General features: G+C 43.2%; 3 protein-coding genes across 3 annotated transcripts in view; 2 read left to right on the top strand and 1 right to left on the bottom strand.

Moving 5' to 3' along the window:
* Positions 1-5,348: 5,348 nt before the first annotated feature.
* Positions 5,349-6,724, top strand: LOC127000690 (cuticle protein AMP1A-like). The gene is made up of 3 exons (XM_050864690.1): positions 5,349-5,438; positions 6,030-6,232; positions 6,432-6,724. The coding sequence occupies exons 1-3, from the start codon at positions 5,430-5,432 to the stop codon at positions 6,598-6,600; spliced, it is 381 nt and encodes a 126-aa protein (XP_050720647.1). The 5' UTR covers positions 5,349-5,429; the 3' UTR covers positions 6,601-6,724.
* A 9,965-nt stretch (positions 6,725-16,689) lies between these two features.
* LOC127000695 (cuticle protein AM/CP1114-like) lies at positions 16,690-18,512 on the top strand. Its single transcript, XM_050864697.1, has 3 exons — positions 16,690-16,799; positions 17,611-17,801; positions 18,215-18,512. Exons 1-3 carry the CDS (start codon positions 16,791-16,793, stop codon positions 18,372-18,374), a joined length of 360 nt encoding a protein of 119 aa, XP_050720654.1. The 5' UTR covers positions 16,690-16,790; the 3' UTR covers positions 18,375-18,512.
* A 2,582-nt stretch (positions 18,513-21,094) lies between these two features.
* LOC127000651 (cuticle protein AM1239-like) overlaps positions 21,095-22,199 on the bottom strand; it is a 1,133-nt gene continuing 28 nt past the window's right edge. Inside the window, exons 1-3 of the mRNA XM_050864617.1 lie at positions 22,068-22,199; positions 21,540-21,736; positions 21,095-21,434 (exon numbers count right to left, since the gene is read on the bottom strand). The exon at positions 22,068-22,199 is cut by the window's right edge and continues 28 nt beyond it. Of these exons, the coding sequence (XP_050720574.1) occupies positions 21,236-21,434; positions 21,540-21,736; positions 22,068-22,076 (405 nt within the window). The 5' untranslated portion in view covers positions 22,077-22,199 and the 3' untranslated portion in view covers positions 21,095-21,235. The remainder of the gene's footprint in view (positions 21,435-21,539; positions 21,737-22,067) is intronic.

Here is a 22,199-nt window from a genome sequence, read left to right as displayed (position 1 = left end):
TCTTCACTCAAGCGCGCCTGCTTGCACGCACGCACACACGCTTGCTCGCACGCACGCAGGACAGCAAGCAAGCACGGACACGGAATGATGGAACTGCATGAATACGTTCCTCTCAAATCATTTACTTCGCAACTACTACTAGCATCACTACTAAGCCAACTTCTTCTTCTTCTTCTTCTTCTACTACTACTTCTACTATTACTACTACTACTACCTTTACTACTACTACTACTACTACTACTACTACTACTACTACTGATAATAATATAATAATAATAATAATAATAATAATAATAATAATAATAATAATAATAATAATAATAATAATAATAATAATAATAATAATAATAATAATAATAATAATAATAATAATAATAATAATAATAATAATAATAATAATAATAATAATAATAATAATAATAATAATAATAATAATAATAATAATAATAATGATAATAACTTGATAAGAAAATATACATACGTTAAAGTAAAAATATTATTAATAAGATAAAGAAAAGCAAAAATATATAAGCACCGTAAAAACATGAGAAACCACAACACACGAATAAGGAAAACTCATCAGAAACCCAGAAAATAATACTGAAACCCTAAAAAAACCCCCACTATTCCCGACCATAAAGAACAATCGTTATCAACAATACAGTACAGTCCAGATGCGGCAGGTCAGGTGAGGGTCCGTACAGGTTAATGAGCACCCTTCACCTTGTCGAGGCTCCAATCAAGGCCCAGGTAAGTGTGAGAAAGGGGAGACAGGTGAGCGGGGAAGAGGTACAGGAAAAATCGTTATAAAATGCCGCGCGTGTGTGTGTTGAGGTCACGTACCGGGTCAGGTCACGGAATGGTGTGTGTGGGGGAGGGAAAGGGGGTGCTTGTGTGTGTGTGTGTGTGTGTGTGTGTGTGTGTGTGTGTGTGTGTTCGTAAGGTCCCGTCTGGCAATATTAGTTGATTTATTGACTGATTTTTTTTTTATCAACTCAATTATCCATTCAGTAATTCATAAACTCAACGATTAACTTAACTAACAAACAATTACCTCCGTCTATCTATGTAGCTATCAACCTCAAGCTCTATCAACATGACTGCCTTTCTACACAACTCAATTATCAACTCAATTATCCATTCAGTAACACATATACTCACCGATTAACTTAACTAACAAACAATTACCTCCGTCTATCTATGTAGCTATCAACCTCAAGCTCTATCAACATAACTGTCTTTCTACACACCTTGTTTTATATCAGTTTTCTCCTTGTCAACTGAGGCTGGGAAATTGAACCGTCTGTCAGTCAACGTGTATCATTTCGTGTTCTCTTATTCTTTCTCACAAGCATTTCTTTCTTCCCCTTCTCCTTCTTCCAACCCTTTTCTCCCCCTCTCTCTCTCCCTTTCAACCTCTTCTCTCCCCTTCCTCCTCCCGTTCCTCTTCCTAACTCTTCATGGCCTTTCCTTTCTCCTCCCCTCACCTCTCTCTCCTCAACCTCTACTCTCCTCCCTTTTCCCTTTCTATTCTTTATCCTTTCCTTTCTTTCTCCACTCTCTTCCCTCAACCTCTTCTTTACCCCCTTCCCTTTCTCTCCTCCCTCTCTCTCCTCAACCTCTTCTCTCTCCTACTTCTCCTTCCTCTTTCTAACTCTCCATGTCCTTTCCTTTCTCTCCCACCTCAAACTCTTCTCTCTTCTCCTTCCTATCCCTCTATATTCTTCCCTCCATATCATCCCTCTCTCCTCAACCTCTTCCCCTTCCCCTTCCCTTTCCTACCCTTTTCCCCCTCTCTCTCTCTCTCTCGCCCCCCCCCCCCCCCCTCAGTATCAGAGCACAGGGCAGTCTCGTCGTCCTTCCTCCGACTAGAGCCACTTTCCCTTTTCAGCCCTTTTTTTTTTTCCCCCCCCTTCTCCTCTCTCTCTCTCTCTCTCTCTCTCTCTCTCTCTCTCTCTCTCTCTCTCTCTCTCTCTCTCTTCTCTCTCTCTCTCTCTCTCTCTCTCTCTCTCTCTCTCTCTCTCTCTCTCTCTCTCTCTCTCTCTCTCTCTCTCTCTCTCTCTCTCTCTCTCTCTCTCTCTCTCTCTCTCTCTCTCTCTCTCTCTCTCTCTTCCCTCCCTACTCCCCTATCTTCTTTTTCTCCCTCCCTCAGTGTCTCTCTTTCCTTCTCCTCCACATCCTCCTTTTTTTCCTCCCTCCCTCCCTCCGTCTCACCCTCTCTCCCTTCCTTTCCTCCCTAGTCACCACCCTCCTTTTTCTCCCACCCTCCGTTTCACCCTCTCTCCCTTCCTTTCCTCCCTAGTCACCACCCTCCTTTTTCTCCCACCCTCCGTTTCACCCTCTCTCCCTTCCTTCCCTACCCACTTCCCTTCTTTTTCTCTCTCCCTTCGTCTCCCTCTCTTCCGCTGATACTCTCACTCTCCCTCCTTCCTTGCATAACCTCCCTTCCTTCCTTTTTCCATTCCTCCCTTTCTCTCCCTTCCTTCTACACTGTCCTTTCCTCCCTCCCTTTCTACGTCTTTTCTTCTCTCCCTCTCGCCCTTCCTACCTGTCTATCCCCCCTATCCTCCTCTCCTCCCTTCTACTATCTCTCCCTGTCTCATATATCCTCCCTCCTTTCTCTCTCCTTTTTTTTTCTTTGCCTTTCATCCTCTCTTTCATTTCCTTCTTCCCCTTCTACTCCCCATATCCTTTCTTTATTCCTTCTTGTGTGTCTCCCTTTCTCCTTAGTTTCTCCCTCCCTTTCTTATCCCCCCGTTTTCCTTCTTCTATTCCTCCCTCCCTCCCTCTCTTTACTCCTTATTACATGTTCCCTTTCTGCTCTATCCTTTCTTCTTACCTTCTTTTATGTTTTTTTTAATCTTCTTTTCAAATCAATTTCTTTACTTATATCCTTAATTTTTTCCATTGAAGTATTTTTGACATTTTTATATCTTCCTTTCTTTCTCAGTGTTCCTTTCCTATCTTATATTGTCTCCCTTTTCTATTTACTTTACCTTCCTTCGTCTTTCTCTGTTTCTCCTCTCCCTGATCCTCTTCCACCTCTTATGCTTCCCTCCCATACTCTTCCTTTTCCTCTTCTTAATCCCTCCCTCTCCCTTCCCTTTTTCTTCCTATCTTTGACCTCCCTCCCCTCAGTCCCTCACCTCTAGCCCCTTAACCTCCTTACATTCTCTACCATTTCCTTATCTTTTTTTTTTGTCTTTTCGCCGATTATCTTTTTTTCACGTCTCGATTTATCTTTGTTTGTACCCCCCTCCGTGTCTTCTCATCCTCGTCTTCGTCCTCCTCGTCCTCTTTCTCGTTCTCGTCCTCCTCCATTTATTTCACCGCCTGTCCACTTCCTTTTCTCCCTCCCTTGTCCCTTCAGCTCCCCATCCCGCGCCCTCCCTTGTCCCTTCAGCTCCCCATCCCGCGCCCTTCCTTGTCCTAACCTTTACTTTCTCTGTGCCCATCCCTTCCAAATTTAATACATGTCTACTTTCTACTAACTCAACCCCTTTCCTTCTTCCTCCCTCCTCCTGCCCCGCATCCTCTTCTCCTTTCTTCTCCTCCTCCTCCTCCTCCTCCTCCTTCACCCCCTCGTCTTGGTAACTCACAGCAGCACGAGGCGACAGAAGACTGATATGCTTGTGTGTGTTAATATTATCTTTTCTGTCATGATCTGCTTGCTGTCCTCCTTGCTCTTATAGAGAAGGAGGTGTGAAAGTAGCTACGTTGCGTTGACTCTTTTGGGTGAGAGAGAAAGGAGTAGGAGGGAGGAAGAGATAAGGAGTGCCAGTGTGTGTGTTTGTGTGAGTAGAGAGCGAGAAAAGAGTAAAAATAGAAGTAATGGTCATACTACTAATAATAATGGTAGTAAGATAATTAAAATACAAGGAAAAAATGTCAGCTTTGTTCCCTCTTCCCCCCAACCAGCGTGTGTTTCCCGAGGCGGTGTGAGAGTGTGAAGAGGAAACACTTAACGGATTGCCCAACACACTCACTGGAGGCACGAACGAATGAAGAAATAAAAGGACGTAAAAAGTCTGAAGGTGTGGCGGAGGTGTTGCACGAAGAGCCATCGACAGTAAGTCCTCGAAGGGCATTCCAAAACATTACACTTTATTAATATATGACGAAAAGATAAGGAAATAGATACTGACTTCTCTTTTGGCCTCTTGATCTGTTTTGTTTTACTGGAGCGGCGACTAGCGGGCCCTCTTGTTGCTCTTTTGTTTTACTGCCTTTGAGCTCTTTCCCTTGCTGTAAAAAAAAGTATATAGATAAGTAAAAGGGATAAGAGAAATAGATGAATACATAGTTAGATACATAGATAGATTGATACATGAGACCCAGACAAACGTATAGTGATAGACAAATAGATAGGTAGATAGGTACTGATAGATAGATAAAGAGATAGATATATAGACAGATAGACAGAGATAAGTAAATAAAGAGACAGGCACAGACACACAAACTGATAGCTAAAACATAAAAAGGACAGACAGAGCGACAGACAGACTTGAAAACAGATAGACTGACTGACTGACAAACGTTCACTAATAAACGATTACGTCATTTGTCAGGCACTTGTTAAGAATGTTTCCCTCGTACACATCTCCATCTTCGTAGGTCATAACCCCGTTCATTGTTTTATTCCGTCGTATCTTTTTTTCTACTCTGAGTTTATTTCTCTTTCGCTTCATTGTTACTGGCGTCGGGGATTTTGTTTCCGAAGTTCGTACATTTTTTACTTTTTTTATTATCTACATTTTCCTTTATTTAGCAACAGTGTTCACCGTATAAGTTAGAATCTGTTTTATTTTATGTGTATTTTGTGAGAGTTCAATGAGTCTTTACGATCGGAGATGAGCACCGAGGCAACGCGCTGCTATAGAGTATGTCCCCGACGATCCTAATCCTCATAAATAAGATGCAACGTCGTAGGAATGTCGTGAGCGAACGTGGCGGATCTGCCTGCTTGAGGGTAAACAAATAAAGACAATGCGTGTTGCCCAAGTGCTTCCGTTGTCCTTCAGTGCCGTGACGAAGGAATGTTACGTCACGTCTCTCTCCCCCTCCCCCTCTTCCCTCTCCCAGCTGCGTCACGTGACTCAATTACCTTCTTCCTTCTTTCTATTTGTTTGTCTCTCTTCTCTTCATTTGCTCCTCCAAGCCTTCCCAACACCTCTTAAGTCCTTTGTTCCACTCCACGCCCATCTTCCCTGCTTTCTCCATACCTGTCCCTTGCCCCCCGTAGCCCGACCCACCCCCACGCCCCCGCTGCATTTTCCTTTCCCTTTCCCAATATTCCCCCCATCCTCCCTCTCGTTCCTCCCGTCCTCCGTTCCTGATTCACCCTCGTTCGCCGGTCGACCCAGCGCCGGGTATATATAGCTGGCTCTCACAGTCTCTCAACATCTTCAGCTGATCCTCACACAGTCAACATGAAGCTCGTGAGTTCCTCCTCGGCTTCTTTCCTCGTGGTTGGACTTCTTTGAGGCGCCCTTACAATGAAAATCTCGATCATTTTCTTACAGTTAAAGACTTGTAATACTTTTTAACTTCAAAATTATTAGTGGCGTTTGAATCCATGACACTTTCCGTAAATACAGTTATTGATGTTTTCATATTTTTCTATGTGAATTCTATCTGCCTGTAATGACTCGTAATGGGTACCTTAAATGAAAGGTTATTCTGTTCTTGCATTCAAAGACTCAATACAACTTTCACTTTTCTTCGTTCTTTGTCTGGATCAATGAAGATTCTTTGAAGAGTCAGTAATATTCCGTCGAGTGAAATTTGCCTGTAATGGTGTGTAACGTCAAGTGCTTCTGATTGCCGTAATGAAAGGCCATTTGGGTGATGCGTCCTGGCGATGGGGTGGCGAGGCAGGATTCCTGGGCGCCGCGGGATGGGTTGGCTCGAGTGAAAGTCTGCTTTCACGCTCTTGTCTGGCGATCGTTGGCGGGGCACAGGTGTCGCATGCGGGGTGAGAGGCCGACGCGAGGGCGTGGTAAGGTGACCCCCTCCTTCTTCGCCTTCAGGTTCTCCTCACCACCCTCCTGGGCCTGGCCGCCGCCGCTCCTCAGCTTAGCTCCGACCGTGACGCCTACATAATCACGGATGAGCGGACGGACAACGGCGACGGAAACTTCAAATACTTATTCGAGACCAGCAACGGCATCTTCTCCCAGCGTACCGGCACCCCGGGCAGCGAGGGCCAGAGCAACATGCAGGGCTCCGAAAGGTGAGTCAGGCATGTCAGGAGTGTGTAGGGTCATTCCGATTGCGCGGTGGAGGTCACAGCCGCGGAGTGCATAAGGAGTTAAGATGCAGGAGTTGTCGGTGAGTGGCTTCACATAATCGTTTACTGAATGCCGATGCCTTTTCCGCCACAGAGGCTTCATTCACAAGATACTATCACAATCTGCTCCCGCCTCCCACAGGTTCACCTTCCCTGACGGCACCGTTGCTGAGATCACCTACGTTGCCGATGAGAACGGCTACCGCGCTGAGTCCCCCCTCATCCCTACAGACCATCCTCTCCCCGCCCACGTCTACGAGCTCCTTCGCATCGCCGAGGAGCAGCGCGCCAAGGGCATCACCTTCGACTAACTTTGCCTCCTACTTGACGTCTTTCCTTGCTGTACATAATGTTCCCCGACCACTCGCACGACCCAGCGCTAACATGTTGTTTGTATCCACTCGAGTCTTTCTGAAATAAACGACTAGTTCTGTTTTCCTCACTCTCTCACTATCCTTAGACAGTACACACACACACACACACACACACACACACACACACACACACACACACACACACACACACACACACACACACACACACACACACACACACACACACACACACACACACACACACACACACACACACACACACACACACACACACACACACACACACACACACACACACACACACACACACACACACACACACACACACACACACACACACACACACACACACAAACGCACCCCCACACACACACACACACACACACACACACACACACACACACCCACACACACACACACACACACACACACACACACACACACACACACACACACACCTGCGAGCGTACGCGGCTGACATGGCCACGGCAAAGGGCAGGGGAGTCATCGGGGGACGTGAGCGAAAGGCGGGACAGTCACCCTCAGTTTTTCAACCTCTTGTTTTCAATATTGACAACATGCAAAACAAATAAATAATATAAAAAAAAACATTGAGCACCACCTCGTTTGCATTGTTTTCGTCAGTGTCTTGCCGACAATGGGTGGACTGAATTTTCGGGCCGCAATTGTTGTGTGGCGGCGCCGCCCACGTAATTCACGCTTACTATCGATCACGAAACCATGAATCCAGTGCCGGAAAACGTCAACAGGAATCTAAAGACCAAACTATTCATCTTTCAGGAAGATGGAAGTGGATACAGTCACAGACATCATATAATAAGGAGAAGAAATTTGATGCTGAACATTCCTCGGTAGACTTTTACGGCAGCAAATTATGACTTGCCCCGAGAAGTCAACACAAACAAAGTTACGGTCATATAATTTTAGTGTGTGTGTGGGGTGTTTGTGTGTGTGTGTGTGTGTGTGTGTGTGTGTGTGTGTGTGTGTGTGTGTGTGTGTGTGTGTGTGTGTGTGTGTACGAGTCCACGCTTTGGACTCCGAAACGTATTTGTAAGGGAAAGAGGACACAGGAAGGTATGGAGAAGTGGAAAACAGGAATGAAAGAGACTCCTGGGCGGGGAGGAGAGTCCAGGGAGAGGCAGGTGTGCAGTAATGTGAGCAACACAACGCGTCCACTGCTGGCAACTCTACTTTGGTTGCAGAGCAACCACCGCTGTCGGTTGTGATCAACCTCAATAAACTAAACAATTATTCTGTCAATTATTCCCCATATAAATAAATAAATGGTTTATGCATGTAGGTATGAATGCTTGTATGTGTAATTCAACCACGGCCTTGATCACGAGTTGGGCACGCCATGGCTAATAAGTGCCACCCAAATCCATGCAAGCCCCTAATAGTCGATTTCTGGGTACTGCCGGGACCTTCAGACACCACACACACACACACACACACACACACACACACACACGTATATCTATATATATATATATATATATATATATATATATATATATATATATATATATATATATATATATATATATATATATATATATATATATATATATATATATATATATATATATATATATATATATATATATATATATATATATATATATATATATATATATATATATATATATGGGGAGGAGGTGGCTGAGTCAACAGAGTGACGGCGCCGCGTTCAGGAGGACGCGAGTTCAATCCCCATCCGGTGCCACCAAGCTGGGATTTTTCAGCCGCCGCCGAGTGGCTTAAAACTACCCACATGCTGTCCAGAAGACCACCTATCAACCCGGACTCTAGATTTGAGGATTAAAGATGAGCTCCGGGAGAGCAGCATAAGCCAATGCAAGGTGGCGCCACTATAAACACTCGCCTGCGCCAAAACGGGCTGGGCCGACCATCAGGCCCCACCGGGAAGAAGCCTTGGACCGACCATCAGGCCCCACCTGAAAGAAGCCTTGGGCCGACCATCAGGCCCCACCTGAAAGAAGCCTTGGGCCGACCATCAGGCCCCACCTGAAAGAAGCCTTGGGCCGACCATCAGGCCCCACCGGGAAGAAGCCTACCGGCGCAATAGGCCGCAACGTAAAAATATATATATATATATATATATATATATATATATATATATATATATATATATATATATATATATATATATATATATATATATATATATATATATATATATATATATATATATATATATATATATATATATATATATATATATATATATATATATATATATATATATATATATATATATATATACATACACACACACACACACACACACACACACACACACACACACACACACATATATATATATATATATATATATATATATATATATATATATATATATATATATATATATATATATATATATATATATTTTTTTATTGAAAAAGCCATAAAATGGTGCCCAATAAGAACACTGTACGGTATCTATCTATCTTTTTTTTTTTTTCAACAGCAAAGGAGACAGTTCAAGGGCACAAAAAAAGTAAACATTAATAAAAAAAAAAGCCCGCTACTCGCTGCTCCTAAAAAGAATCCAAAGAGGTGGCCGAAAGATAGGTCAGTTTCGGGAGGAGAGGTGTCCTGATACCCTCCTCTTGAAAGAGTTCAAGTCGTAGGCAGGAGGAAATACAGAAGAAGGAAGATTGTTCCAGAGTTTACCAGCGTGAGGGATGAAAGAGTGAAGATGCTGGTTAACCCTTGCATAAGGGGTTTGGACAGTATAGGGATGAGCATGAGTAGAAAGTCGAGTGCAGCGGGGCCGCGGGAGGGGGGGAGGCATGCAGTTAGCAAGTTCAGAAGAGCAGTCAGCGTGGAAATATCGATAGAAGATAGAGAGGCAACATTGCGGCGGAATTTAAGAGGTAGAAGACTATCAGTATGAGGAGGAGAGCTGATGAGACGAAGAGCCTTAGCCTCCACTCTGTCCAGAAGAGCTGTGAGATGGGAGCACCCCCACACATGAGATGCATACTACATACGAGGGCGGACAAGGCCCTGTATATGGACAGCAACTGTGCAGGGAGAAGAACTGGCGGAGACGGTACAGAACGCCCAGCCTCGAGGAAGCTGATTTAGTAAGAGATGAGATATGAAGTTTCCAGTTGAGATTTTGAGTTAAGGATAGACCGAGGATGTTTAGTGTTGAGGAAGGTGATAGCTGGGTGTTGTCAAAGAATAGGGGATAGTTGTTTGGAAGATTGTGTCGAGTGGATAGGTGGAGAAACTGTTTTTGAGGCGTTGAAGGACACCAGGTTCTTCTTGCCCCAATCGGAAATAATAGTAAGGTCTGAGGCTGCTGTTCTGCAGCCTCCAGCCTTGAGTCGTTAAGTTCCTGAAGGGTGGGTCTTCTATTAAAAGAAGTTGAATAATGCAGAGTGGAATCATCGGCGTAGGAATGGATAGGACAGTTCGTTGTGGAAAGAAGATCATCAATGAACAACAGAAAAAGAGGGAGATAGGACAGAACCCTGTGGGACACCACTGTTAATAGATTTAGGGAAGAACAGTGACCGTCTACCACGGCAGAAATAGAACGGTCAGAAAGGAAACTGGAGATAAAGGTACAGAGAGAAGGATAGAAACCGTAGGAGGGTAGTTTAGAAAGCAAAGATTTGTGCCAGACCCTATCAAAAGCTTTTGATATGTCCAGCGCAATAGCAAAAGTTTCACCGAAACGGCTAAGAGAGGATGACCAAGAGTCAGTTAAGAAGGCTAGGAGATCACCAGTAGAACGCCCCTTGCGGAACCCATACTGGCGATCAGATAGAAGGTCAGGTGCTTTTGAATCTTCCGGTTAAGGATTGATTCAAAAGCTTTAGATAGACAAGAAAGTAAAGCAATAGGACGGTAGTTTGAGGGATTGGAGCGGTCACCCTTCTTAGGTACAGGCTGTATGAAGGCATACTTCCAGCAAGAAGGAAAGGTAGATGTTGACAGGCAGAGGCGAAAGAGTTTGACCAGGCAGGGTAACATTTATGTAAATCTATCTATCTATCTATCTATCTATCTATCTATATTTATATCTATATTTATATCTATCTATCAATATCTATATCTATCTATCTATCTATCTATCTATATCTATATCTATATCTATCTATCTATCTATCTATCTATCTATATATCTATATCTATATCTATCTATCTATCTATCTATCTATCTATCTATCTATCTATCTATCTATCTATTTATCTATCTATCTATCTATATATATATATATATATATATATATATATATATATATATATATATATATATATATATATATATATATATATATATATATATATATATATATATATATATATATATATATATATATGTGTGTGTGTGTGTGTGTGTGTGTGTGTGTGTGTGTGTGTGTGTGTGTGTGTGTGTGTGTGTGTGTGTGTGTGTGTGTGTGTGTGTGTGTGTGTATACAAAGAAATAACGATTTGCATAACTGATCCATTCATTCATTCATTCGCTCATCAGGTTCAAGACAGTCGCTACCATTTTATTTTATTAATATATGTTGCTTTTATTTTTCACTCTATTCTTTATAATGAAAATAATTACTACCAATTACGTTGAAAATAACTGCGCCAAAAAATCAATTTATAAATTCCTGCCTGAATTAAAGGTATGTAAATACTTTTGCATAAAAAAAGGTTACAAATACACAAATGATGAGCAGTCTGCTTTTACCAAGTCCGTTAACCCCGTGCGACTTACCATTAGGGGTCCAGAATGAAGGAAAATTGCTAGATAACATCTGTCAAGACATTAGCAGTTTGATTCACATTCCATTTCGATTTAATTCACATTCAGTCAGCATGTAACGCTACCAGATACCAGAGACCCTTACTAACACGCGTCTCGCCAACATGCAAACTACCCCGCCTCGACTACCTTAATGAGTAAAAACAGAATCCAGTCTCGTGATGCGGTTAAAAGAGAGAGAAAAAAAAAAATTTCCTCGACTTAACGGGTCCTCCTTATTGCTTCCCCCCACCGACAACTTGTTCCATCCCTTTCTCTTTCTTGCCTGTCGCCTCTTTCTCTTACTCTCTTCTCCACGACCCGTCTGCCTCTTCACCGACGCGTCACTCACCCACCGACCCACTTCCTAGAATCCTCTTTCCTTTCGGCTCTCAAAGACTCGTAATATCCGAAAGGCGTGTGTAGGAGGCGGGCTGTGGAGGGGCGAGGGGCGACAGTCTCGTCTCCTAGAGCTGATATTTTACCCTTCCCCTCCCTCTCATTTCTTGTTAAGTGCGGTGCAAAGGTGAAACTGGTTAGTGCAAGGGAAGAGTTATAGAAGCTGCCCGCCTTCCCCCTCCGCACACACGCATGCAAACACACACACACACACACACACACACACACACACACACACACACACACACACATACACACACAAGCAGAAATAAATGAAGACTGATGATGATGATGATGATGATAATGGTAATTACAATGACAAAAACACTTGTTGTTGTTGTTGTTGTTGTTGTTTACACACACACACACACACACACACACACACACACACACACACACACACACACACACACACACACACACACACACACACACACATTATTATTATTATTATTATTATTATTATTATTATTATTATTATTATTATTATTATTATTATTATTATTATTATTATTATTATTATTATTATTATTATTATTATTATTATTATTATTATTATTATTATTATTATTATTATTATTATTATTATTATTATTATTATTATTATTATTATTATTATTATTATTATTATTATTATTATTATTATTATTATTATTATTATTATTATTATTATTATTATTATTATTATTATTACTATTATTATTATTATTATTATTATTATTATTATTATTAGTAGTAGTAGTAGTAGTAGTAGTAGTAGTAGTATCGTTATTGATATTATTGTTATTTTTGTCATTATTATCGTTATCTATTATTAATATCATTATTATCATTATATTATTATTATTATTATCATTATTATTATTATTATTATTATTATTATTATTATTATTATTATTATTATTATTATTATTATTATTATTATTATTATTATTATCATTATTATTATTACCATCACCATTATTTTAATTTAAGTAAAATATGAATGATAAATATCACTACTTTAATGATAAAGAACAGTAACACTAAGTACTAATCGCTTATTTAGTTCCATCGATGATTAGAAACTCTTTAAAGCTCTGATTAATAAATGCCAACCAGGTTGCTGCTTCGGTCCCTGGCATATTATTATGTTAGTGTTTCTGATGAAGCATAACATCTTCCACCCAGTAATGGCGCAAAGCCTCGCAAGGAACGGCCGCCCTACTCCGTGCTCCGTTGTCCCTGCGCCCAGGTGACGCAGCTCGCCTATCCTTCCGCCACTAAGAATATGGAAACCCTTTACCATTGAGTTGAAATGCATTTGTTTTAAAAGGTAACATGATTCTACTTTTATTCGCATGTCATGATATATGTATACTTATATTTGAGCGTGCCTCCCTGGTCTATAAGTATATATAGTGGTCAAGGTGTCTGGCTACCACTCTGCGGGCCAGGGGTTCGAATCCCAGCCCGGGCAGTCGGCGTGCAGCTCACCCAGCTGTTCATCCTTCCTTTCGGGCTAGTGGATAAATGAGTACCTGGGGAAACCTGGAGAAGGTAAACTGTGGCAATCCCGGATTTCACATTGGTGCGTGTACCGGGTGACTGGTTCTTACCTACGACAGGCTCAAAGGGCCAACGGATCGACGATGAGCACCGCAGCCACGCGCAGTTACAGCGTATGCACCCGCCTTGACCCTCTGCTTGTGTCGTTATCATCGCCTTCATCATCACCATCGTCGTCATCATCATCTAACCACCATCCTTATTTTTGCAGAATCATCATCATAATTACCACAACTACCATACTAATATTTTTTACAGCATGTGTGTGTGTGTGTGTGTGTGTGTGTGTGTGTGTGTGTGTGTGTGTGTGTGTGTGTGTGTGTGTGTGTGTGTGTATTACCATCATAATTTTCACAACTATCAAACCTAATATCACTATCGTTATTATTGTATTCAACATCATCTCTTACGACAAGATTATAAATAGCAACAGTTTACCTTCCCCAGGTTTCCCCAGGTATCCATTTATCGACCAACCCGAAAGGGAGGAGGGATTTGAACCCAGACCCGCGGAGTAGTAACCAGGAACGCTGACTACTAGACCAAGGACGCACGACAGGGAAAAATAAAAGAATGTCTGACTAGATGTTGAATAATCTTTTTATTAATTAGTTGGATGTGCACGGCTGGAACATTGGCCTCGGTTTATTATAATGTTTACTTTCTCAGATACCGTGTTACCATGAGGTGATCTTTTTCATTATATCTTTCACCATTCTTGGCATCATAAGCATCAGCATCACTATCCTAGCAATACATTTCTTCCCTTTATTCACGTCTTATTTTACTTCCTTTTTCTCCCTCTATTCCCTTGCCCCCCTCCTTAACTTCTCCCTCTTCTACAACTCACCTTCCTCCTCTTCTTTTTTTTCCTCGCAATTATCTTTTTTTCTTCACCTCCTCTTTTTTCCTTGCTCTCCTTTTTTCTATCGCCCTCCTCCTCCTACTCCTCAATTTCCTCCTCCTCCGCCTCCTCCTCCTCTTCCTCCTCCCAGAACTGGCCAGATGCAAGGATACTAACATAAACATTAGTTGAAGGAGAAAGCGTCTTCAGTAAAGTAAGCCTTGCTGCTATTTATACACACGACGCTCCAAAGCCCGCGGAGCCTCACCCTCGGCAGTGCGCAGTTACTTGTTGAAATTAAAAGGAAAATACAACACTGCTTCTGCGAGTAATGAGTGTGGGAAAACAAATAATGACGCAGGAAACTTTTTAGCTGATATTTTAAGCCCTTAATTAAGTTAAAAAAAATCGTTACTAGATTAAATGTCAATGATTATCAAAATTGCTGAAATAATATGTAGAATTATTAATGTAAATAAACACAAAAATATGAATTAATATGTATATATATGATATATGTATATATAAACAAAAACAAAAGAAAATATATAAAAAAATATCCTGAATGAAATAGAAAAGATCCATACCATCTGGACTAGAGCAGTAATCATTATTGCAGCGTTGTTTCCTCCATGTCGGCCAGACACATCTTAACTCCTGATCACCGGAGTAACAACTTCTCGAGCGTTACCGTTGGTCCGCCTTGAGCACGGAGGGCCCGGAGGCGTGGTGAGGGTCCAGGGCAGTGGCGATGATGTCCTACTCCTTATATACTGCAGCCTGCCAGGGCCTGTGCGACACACGGGTCATGTTGATACAGGTGTGCTGATAAAGCTTTGTGGTATTTAGGTTGTGATTTTTATTAAGTTGGTGGAAAGGGAAATGTATGTATGTATGAATGTATGTCTATATAAAATGTATGTATCCACTAGAAAAGAAAAATCAAATAATCAATCTATCTATCTACCTTCCATTATCTCTCTCTCTCTCTCTCTCTCTCTCTCTCTCTCTCTCTCTCATCTATCTATCTATCTATCTATCTATCTATCTATATATATATATATATATATATATATATATATATATATATATATATATATATATATATATATATATATATATATATATATACATCTGTCTCTCTCTGAGTGAGGGAGGGTGATGTAAACCCTTGAAAGAATGCAACATCCTGTATCTTCTTCCTCACGCTCCCATACACCACCGGGCATAAGGTCAGCGGTGTGTGTGTGTGTGTGTGTGTGTGTGTGTGTGTGTGTGTGTATGCACGTATGCGCACATGCAGGCCTGTCCATCGGCCCAAGGCCACACGGCAGGCGCCTGCGTCTTTACAGGATTCGTCCATGAAAAAAGTCAATAACAGCCATTCATGCAGGAAACAATGAAAATATAAAAAGGTACCATTAACTTCATTTGACAATCAACTTTTATGAATGTACTACATCCATTAATGTTTTCTTTATGTGTATACCAGTTCTTATTTGCCTTCATATATATTTGTGCATTAATATATATATATATATATATATATATATATATATATATATATATATATATATATATATATATATATATATATATATATATATATATATATATATATATAATCATTCGATTATTAATTAAAGAAGTTATTTACACATACTACACCCTAATAGTTTTTTTTTTGTCTATTTATAAACAACCTCTTTCTATGTTTGCCTCTCACGTCGTGTGTCAGAGTTAGCTGTATTTGTGTCTCAAATTGGTGTTTTGGCGTCGCTTTTCTGTCTGTTCTTAAATATTTTTCTGACACTTTACATAATGTGTGTATATATTTACATATGTATACATGTATACATTTGTGTGTGTGTGTGTGTGTGTGTGTGTGTGTGTGTGTGTGTGTGTGTGTGTGTGTGTGTGTGTGTGTGTGTGTGTGTGTGTGTGTGTGTGTGTGTGTGTGTGTGTGTGTGTGTGTGTGTGTGTGTGTGTGTGTGCGTGCGTGCGTGCCTGCGTGTGTGTATGTGTGTGTGTGTGTGTGTGTGTGTGTGTGTGTGTGTGTGTGTGTGTGTGTGTGTGTGTGTGTGTGTGTGTGCGTGATTTCGTGAATATGTCTGTCTGTATCTATGTATGTATGTATATGTGTATGCATGTATGTGTGGATGTATGTATGTATATCTTTATGTATATATGCATGTATGATGTATGTATGTATGTGTGTTTGTATGTATGTATGCATGTATATATGCATGTACGTATATAGGTATTTTGTGTGGTTTTGTGTGTGCGTTCGTCCGTGCGTGTGTGTTCGTGTGTGTGTGTATTTATGCACATATATATGTACCCATTTTTTTTTTTTTTTGTGTGTGTGTGTGTGTGTGTGTGTGTGTGTGTGTGTGTGTGTGTGTGTGTGTGTGTGTGTGTGTGTGTGTGTGTTTGCTCGCACAAACACACACACACACACAACGGGTTCCAGAGGACGCGGGTGAGGGATGGCCTGGGCCTGGCGCGTGTGTATATAAACGGGCAGGCGGCCTAGGCGAGCCATCCTCATCTGGTCCTCACACCGACGACATGAAGCTTGTGAGTGCAGCGAGGCGTTGAGAGCTTTGGCACACACACACACACACACACACACACACCTGTTGACAAACACCAAATCTTTTATAATTTCCACATATGTAATTTATCTTTTCCTTTTCTTTAGACCTACGTTTTCCTTTTCTTTAACGTCGATAATATGTGACTTTTTTCATTTCTCTTTTTAGGAGAGTTTCATCTTAACGCTTGCGCTTTGAAAATGTTTTGCCACTACTTGTCAGTCACTCATTGGCTTATGCTGTCCCCTAACGCGGCATGAACATCACCTCCACCACCATCAGCACCACCACCATTACTTTTTTTTATGAGCATCATCATTATAACCACCATCAAAACCTGCACCACCACTCTCACCACCGGCACAACAATCAACACCGATACTGAACTTGTCGACCATCACCACCATCACTACCACCAGCCCAAATATAACGACTCGATTCACAACTCCCCCCTCCCCCCTAGAATACATTTGCCATTAGCAGCAAAAAAATAAAAATAAAAGACAACAACATTAACAAAACCTACGACGACGTCAACGACGACACCGACAAAACCTCTGTCTCTCCGCGAGCAGACAAAACAGCTCCATACCTTTCTTTCGCGTCAGGGGACATAACACTACCAGCTATCTACTAATCTCCTCTCTCCCCAACCTTGTCCTGTGGTGCTACAGCAGCAGGCCGGCGGCACATGAGACATTAAAACCGCTAAAGATAGACTAGCTCTGCTGAAGACCATTTTATTCCCCCCCTACTCCTTGTCCCTGCTAATGGTCGTCTTGCTCCCTCGGCAGCTGGTGCTCGCCTGCCTGCTGGCCGTGGCCGCCGCCCGCCCCGAGAAGGACAGCACCATCCTGAAGGACGAGCGCAGCGACAGCGGCGACGGCAACTTCTACTACAGCTTCGAGACTAGCAACGGCATCCAGGCGACCAAGACCGGCAAGCCCGGCTCTGAGGGTCAGAGCAACATGGACGGCGCCTTCAGGTGAGCGGCTCCCCCAGAGGCTCATAGAATGGCTCGGTGTTAAACCTGCACCGGGACACCTTTCTTTCTCAGTAATTAAATAGACAAGGTTTCTTCAGGTAAGCTGGTCCCTGTGCCTCATCCAGTAGCCAAGAGCATAACTATTATAGTACCATCAGTCTATCCCTATCACACCTAGTGTTACTCAGTAACGCATTAGGTGAGGTTCTTGGAGCCGAGCCGACCCCGCGTCTCACGTGGTGGCTCGGTGCATAACCTGCATATCGACTCACAATAACTTGTTTTTCTCAGAAATAGCAAAGACGAGGCTCCATCAGCCTCCCGTAACTTCCCGCCGCCTTACAGCATGGCAAAACAGTAGCTGCGCTTTTCCCAATGAGCCGCCACGTGCCCTAACTCCCACTTCCCCACAGCTTCAGACTCCCCGACGGCACCGTCGCCACCTTCACCTACGTGGCGGACGAGAATGGTTACCGCGTCGAGTCGCCGCTGCTGCCGCCCGTCCCGGACTTCGTGCAGAAGCAGATCGCCTTCGCCGAGGAGGAGCGCGCCCGCGGCATCGTCCACAAATAACAAGCATGCAGCCTCTCCCTTGAATATCCTGCCACTTTTGTACATAACATCTGCCAGCCCCAGGCTAACCTAGGATGGACCCCACGCCCCTGGACACAGTCATGTTATCACGCCTTTTCCAAATAAAGAGCAACACAACGCACACTTTAATTATGTCCCCACTATGTTGCCGAATGACATGAGAGGCGCCTCACTTCCCCTGCGGCGGTTCAGTTGTTGGCAGGATAGACTTTGTTCTGTGGCTAGAATGAAGTAAACTCATCTGGTAGCGTTTTTATTTATTTGTTTGCTGAAGGTACGACCAGGCAGTCGTTTTTATACAGTAAAAGGAAAGTACCCAGACTTCATAATTATTTTACTGCTTCTTAATATACACGTATACACGTGAACGTGCACACACACACACACACACACATACACACACACACGCGCGCACACACACACACACACACACACACACACACACACACACACACACACACACACACACACACGCGCGCACACACACACACACACACACACACACACACACACACACACACACACACACACACACACACACACACACACACACACACACACACACACACAGGCACGCATCATCGCCCGGTGACGTACAGGAGCACACACACTCCGCGTCGGCCGACACACAGGTAGCTATTTCATTGAATTTAGGACACAATTTTGGCTCAGAAAATAAACTTAATGTTTCGAAAAGTAAAGGCCTTTTGGAGAGAAATGTACTTTAACAATGCTAATTAGTATGTTTGCGGACGTACTTAAAAAGACCTGACATTTTTTTTTCTTCAAATTCAAGTTCTTGTGAAGACAGACGGGATAGAGGTAAAATTGTTCTAACCAGCAGAGCATCCGAAGTGTGGGCAGAGGCGCTGGCCGGGTGATCAGCGTGCGAGCGTGGTGACCCCGAGGACGTGGGTTCCAGTCCCACCGAAAAACGCTGGTAATTTTCAGGAAATGCCGAGTGGCGGAAGATTACTCAAATGCTGCTCAGATCATCAAACAACCCTAACTTCAGCGACTTCGTTCAAGTGGAGCACCGGGGGGCAGCATGGGCCAAGCAAGAGTCATGCATCACGGCATCCACTATAAATAAAATTTGCCCGTGCTACTAACGAGCTGGGGTCGCCCAACCAACCAACCAACCAAAAATCAAAACCGCTTAACAAGAACTCACATAATTCCTGCACACGAAGAACAGACAGATGCACGTAGAAACAATAACTAGGAGACAAAGCTACACAGACGCTGACCGAGCCCGTTAACTGAGCAGCCAGACGGACAAGAATGGTTACAGTTACCTGGCGGGATTTCAGCCTCTGCCCTGCCCTGCCGTAGCCTAACCTAACCTGATACACCTGTTACCAAGAGATTCACTGAACGCTACGGAATAAAAACTACTCACAGCATCGCGACATTATCTTACTAAATTGTCATTGAGCCAAATAAGGTAAACACACACACACACACACACACACACACACACACACACACACACACACACACACACACACACAACGAGTAAAGGGTTAGCCGAATGTTGTTCTATGGACCTAAAAAACTCATGCTCTAAATATTTTTTCTAGACATATATGAAAGTTCTCTCTCTCTCTCTCTCTCTCTCTCTCTCTCTCTCTCTCTCTCTCTCAAACACACCGGACAATTCCTTCACAGATCTCGTCAGTATGTTGTGTGCAAGGAAAATTTTTACTCTAAACAAAATGGCTGATCTTTAATTCATATTTACGTTTGGCTCACGGTGCCGATAGGTTATCTTGAAGAGGGCCTTTACAGTAGTTCCTCAACCCGTTGTTTGGCGCGGGCAAGTATTTTTACATGGCGCCGTTCTCCGTGGGGCTCATCTTGGTCTTCTTGGAGAGTGCCGCTGAAGTCCGGATTGATAAGTGGTCATCAGGACAGGATGTTTTTTTTCTTTTTTTTCTTTTACAACAAAGGAGACAGCTCAAGGGCACAAAAAAAGGAAACAATAAAAAAAAGCCCGCTACTCGCTGCTCCTCAAACAAAGAATCAAAAGAGGTGGCCGAAAGAGAGGTCAATTTTGGGAGGAGAGGTGTCCCGATACTCGGAAATGCCTGAAAATTGTCGGCTGGTAGCGGCGGGACTTGAACGCTGATCTCCGCTGACTATTCTGCCATCCCATCGCCTCCCCAGCATAAGTAAAGTTGTGGACATACGCAATAAAAAAATCAGCACAACTCCTTTTGACCTATAAGGCCTATCAATAATTATTATTTAATCTATATGTCACTCCTTTAAACGGTTGTCAAAATGCAGAGTCGTATCCCATCTGGGTTCTGTTGCTACACGTTCAATTACCCAACATGCATTGCCCCTCATCACGACAGACCCAGGATGCTCCAACACCCTTGCTTTTGCTTGGGACTGGGATATTGTTACCGGTCCTCTATAGTTTCTTGAGATATATTTTGTGTTATATGTCACCTCGAGCCTAGACATTACTGTTTTCCTGAAGTAGACGTCATTGTAGAAGATATAGCCATAGAGACTGAGGGCAGGGTGATGTCACCTGTAGGAGTGTACACGATATCCATTCGTGTTGCAGATTACTGGAAAGAAGTTAAAAAATATTGACTCTTAAGGAGACATATAATGTGTTTAAGAACATCAGAATGTTTTCCTTGCAAGTGTTGCACAATTTTAGCAGGACATTCAATCAAGACTAATAGTTAACGCAGTTTATTGAAGGATATGGATGGCAGGGTAGGCATAGCTATCAAGGACAATATGTACAGGAAGGTTGTTAAGGGGCAGCGCCGGGGTCTGTGTGGGCGGCCGGGATGCGATGGAGGGTCGTCGGTGATTTACTTCCTGCGGGTGATTCTCCTGCCCTGGTCGTCCCAAGTGGCGCCCTGACGCACCAGCTCGTCGACGAGGGCGAGAGTTTCCAGCACATGGGCGGGCACGGGGGGAGCCACGGGGAGAGCGCTGGACTCTGGCCGGTATCCTCCCTCGTCGGCGACGAAGGTGAGCTCCAGGCGGGAACCGTCGGGAAGGGTGAAGCTGGAGACGAACGAAAAGTTAAGTCACGCGGCCGAATCACTTAAATATATATATACAAATGACCTGTAAAAGAGGCACGGATTGTTCCACAGCAGCATTAGTCACCTGTAGGCTCCCTGCATGTTGCTCTGGCCCGCAGACCCTGGCACTCCAGTCCTCTGTTCGGCGATGCCATTTGTAGTCTCGAAGCGGTAGTTGAAATTTCCATCACCAGCGTCGCTGCGTTCGTCTACAATAGTCTCGGCGCTCGACTCAGGGCGAGGGGCAGCTGCGGCGAAAGCCAGCAGGCAGGAGAAGAGCACCTGCAGCAAGCAAAGTGGGGAGAGAGATAAGAATAAAACATAATGAAAGTTGTCTGAAGATGCACAATAATTGACTGTGGCTGTTCAAGTTACCGGTCGTTGATTCTCATATGAATTTATGAAGATGAACATCTAAGCGACAAACACATTCAAGCAAGCTCCGATGACTCAGCTTCGGCGGCCTCGTGAGGCAGACTTCCCAGGACAGCGGGAGAGCGGCGCGGAGTAGTAATCACCCATCCGCATTAAAGTATTTGCCTCATGGAAAATGCCCCTACGCTCTCTCAGCAACTGTTCTGTGTGGCAGAAAGTAAAAGCTGCAAGAACTCACGAGCTTCATGTTGTCGGTGTGAGGATCGTGTGAGAATACTACTCGAAAGCGAGAGGCCGGCTTATATAGTGGAGCTGCCGAGAGGAGCGGGTGACGGCGGGGTCGCGCATGGCGGTGAAGGGCAACCTCGCG

Source organism: Eriocheir sinensis, chromosome 2 (assembly GCF_024679095.1).
Source record: "Eriocheir sinensis breed Jianghai 21 chromosome 2, ASM2467909v1, whole genome shotgun sequence".
NCBI classification, from domain to species: Eukaryota; Metazoa; Arthropoda; class Malacostraca; order Decapoda; family Varunidae; genus Eriocheir; species Eriocheir sinensis.
The sequence above is the reverse complement of the archived record's forward strand: the minus strand, read 5'-3'. Positions and strand labels throughout refer to the sequence as shown.

Excerpts from the sequence above, each read along its gene's own strand:
- LOC127000690 (XM_050864690.1), top strand. Across the intron at positions 6,233-6,431 it reads AACATGCAGGGCTCCGAAAG|GTTCACCTTCCCTGACGGCA; the intron begins GTGAGTCAGGCA and ends CGCCTCCCACAG.
- LOC127000695 (XM_050864697.1), top strand. Across the intron at positions 17,802-18,214 it reads AACATGGACGGCGCCTTCAG|CTTCAGACTCCCCGACGGCA; the intron begins GTGAGCGGCTCC and ends ACTTCCCCACAG.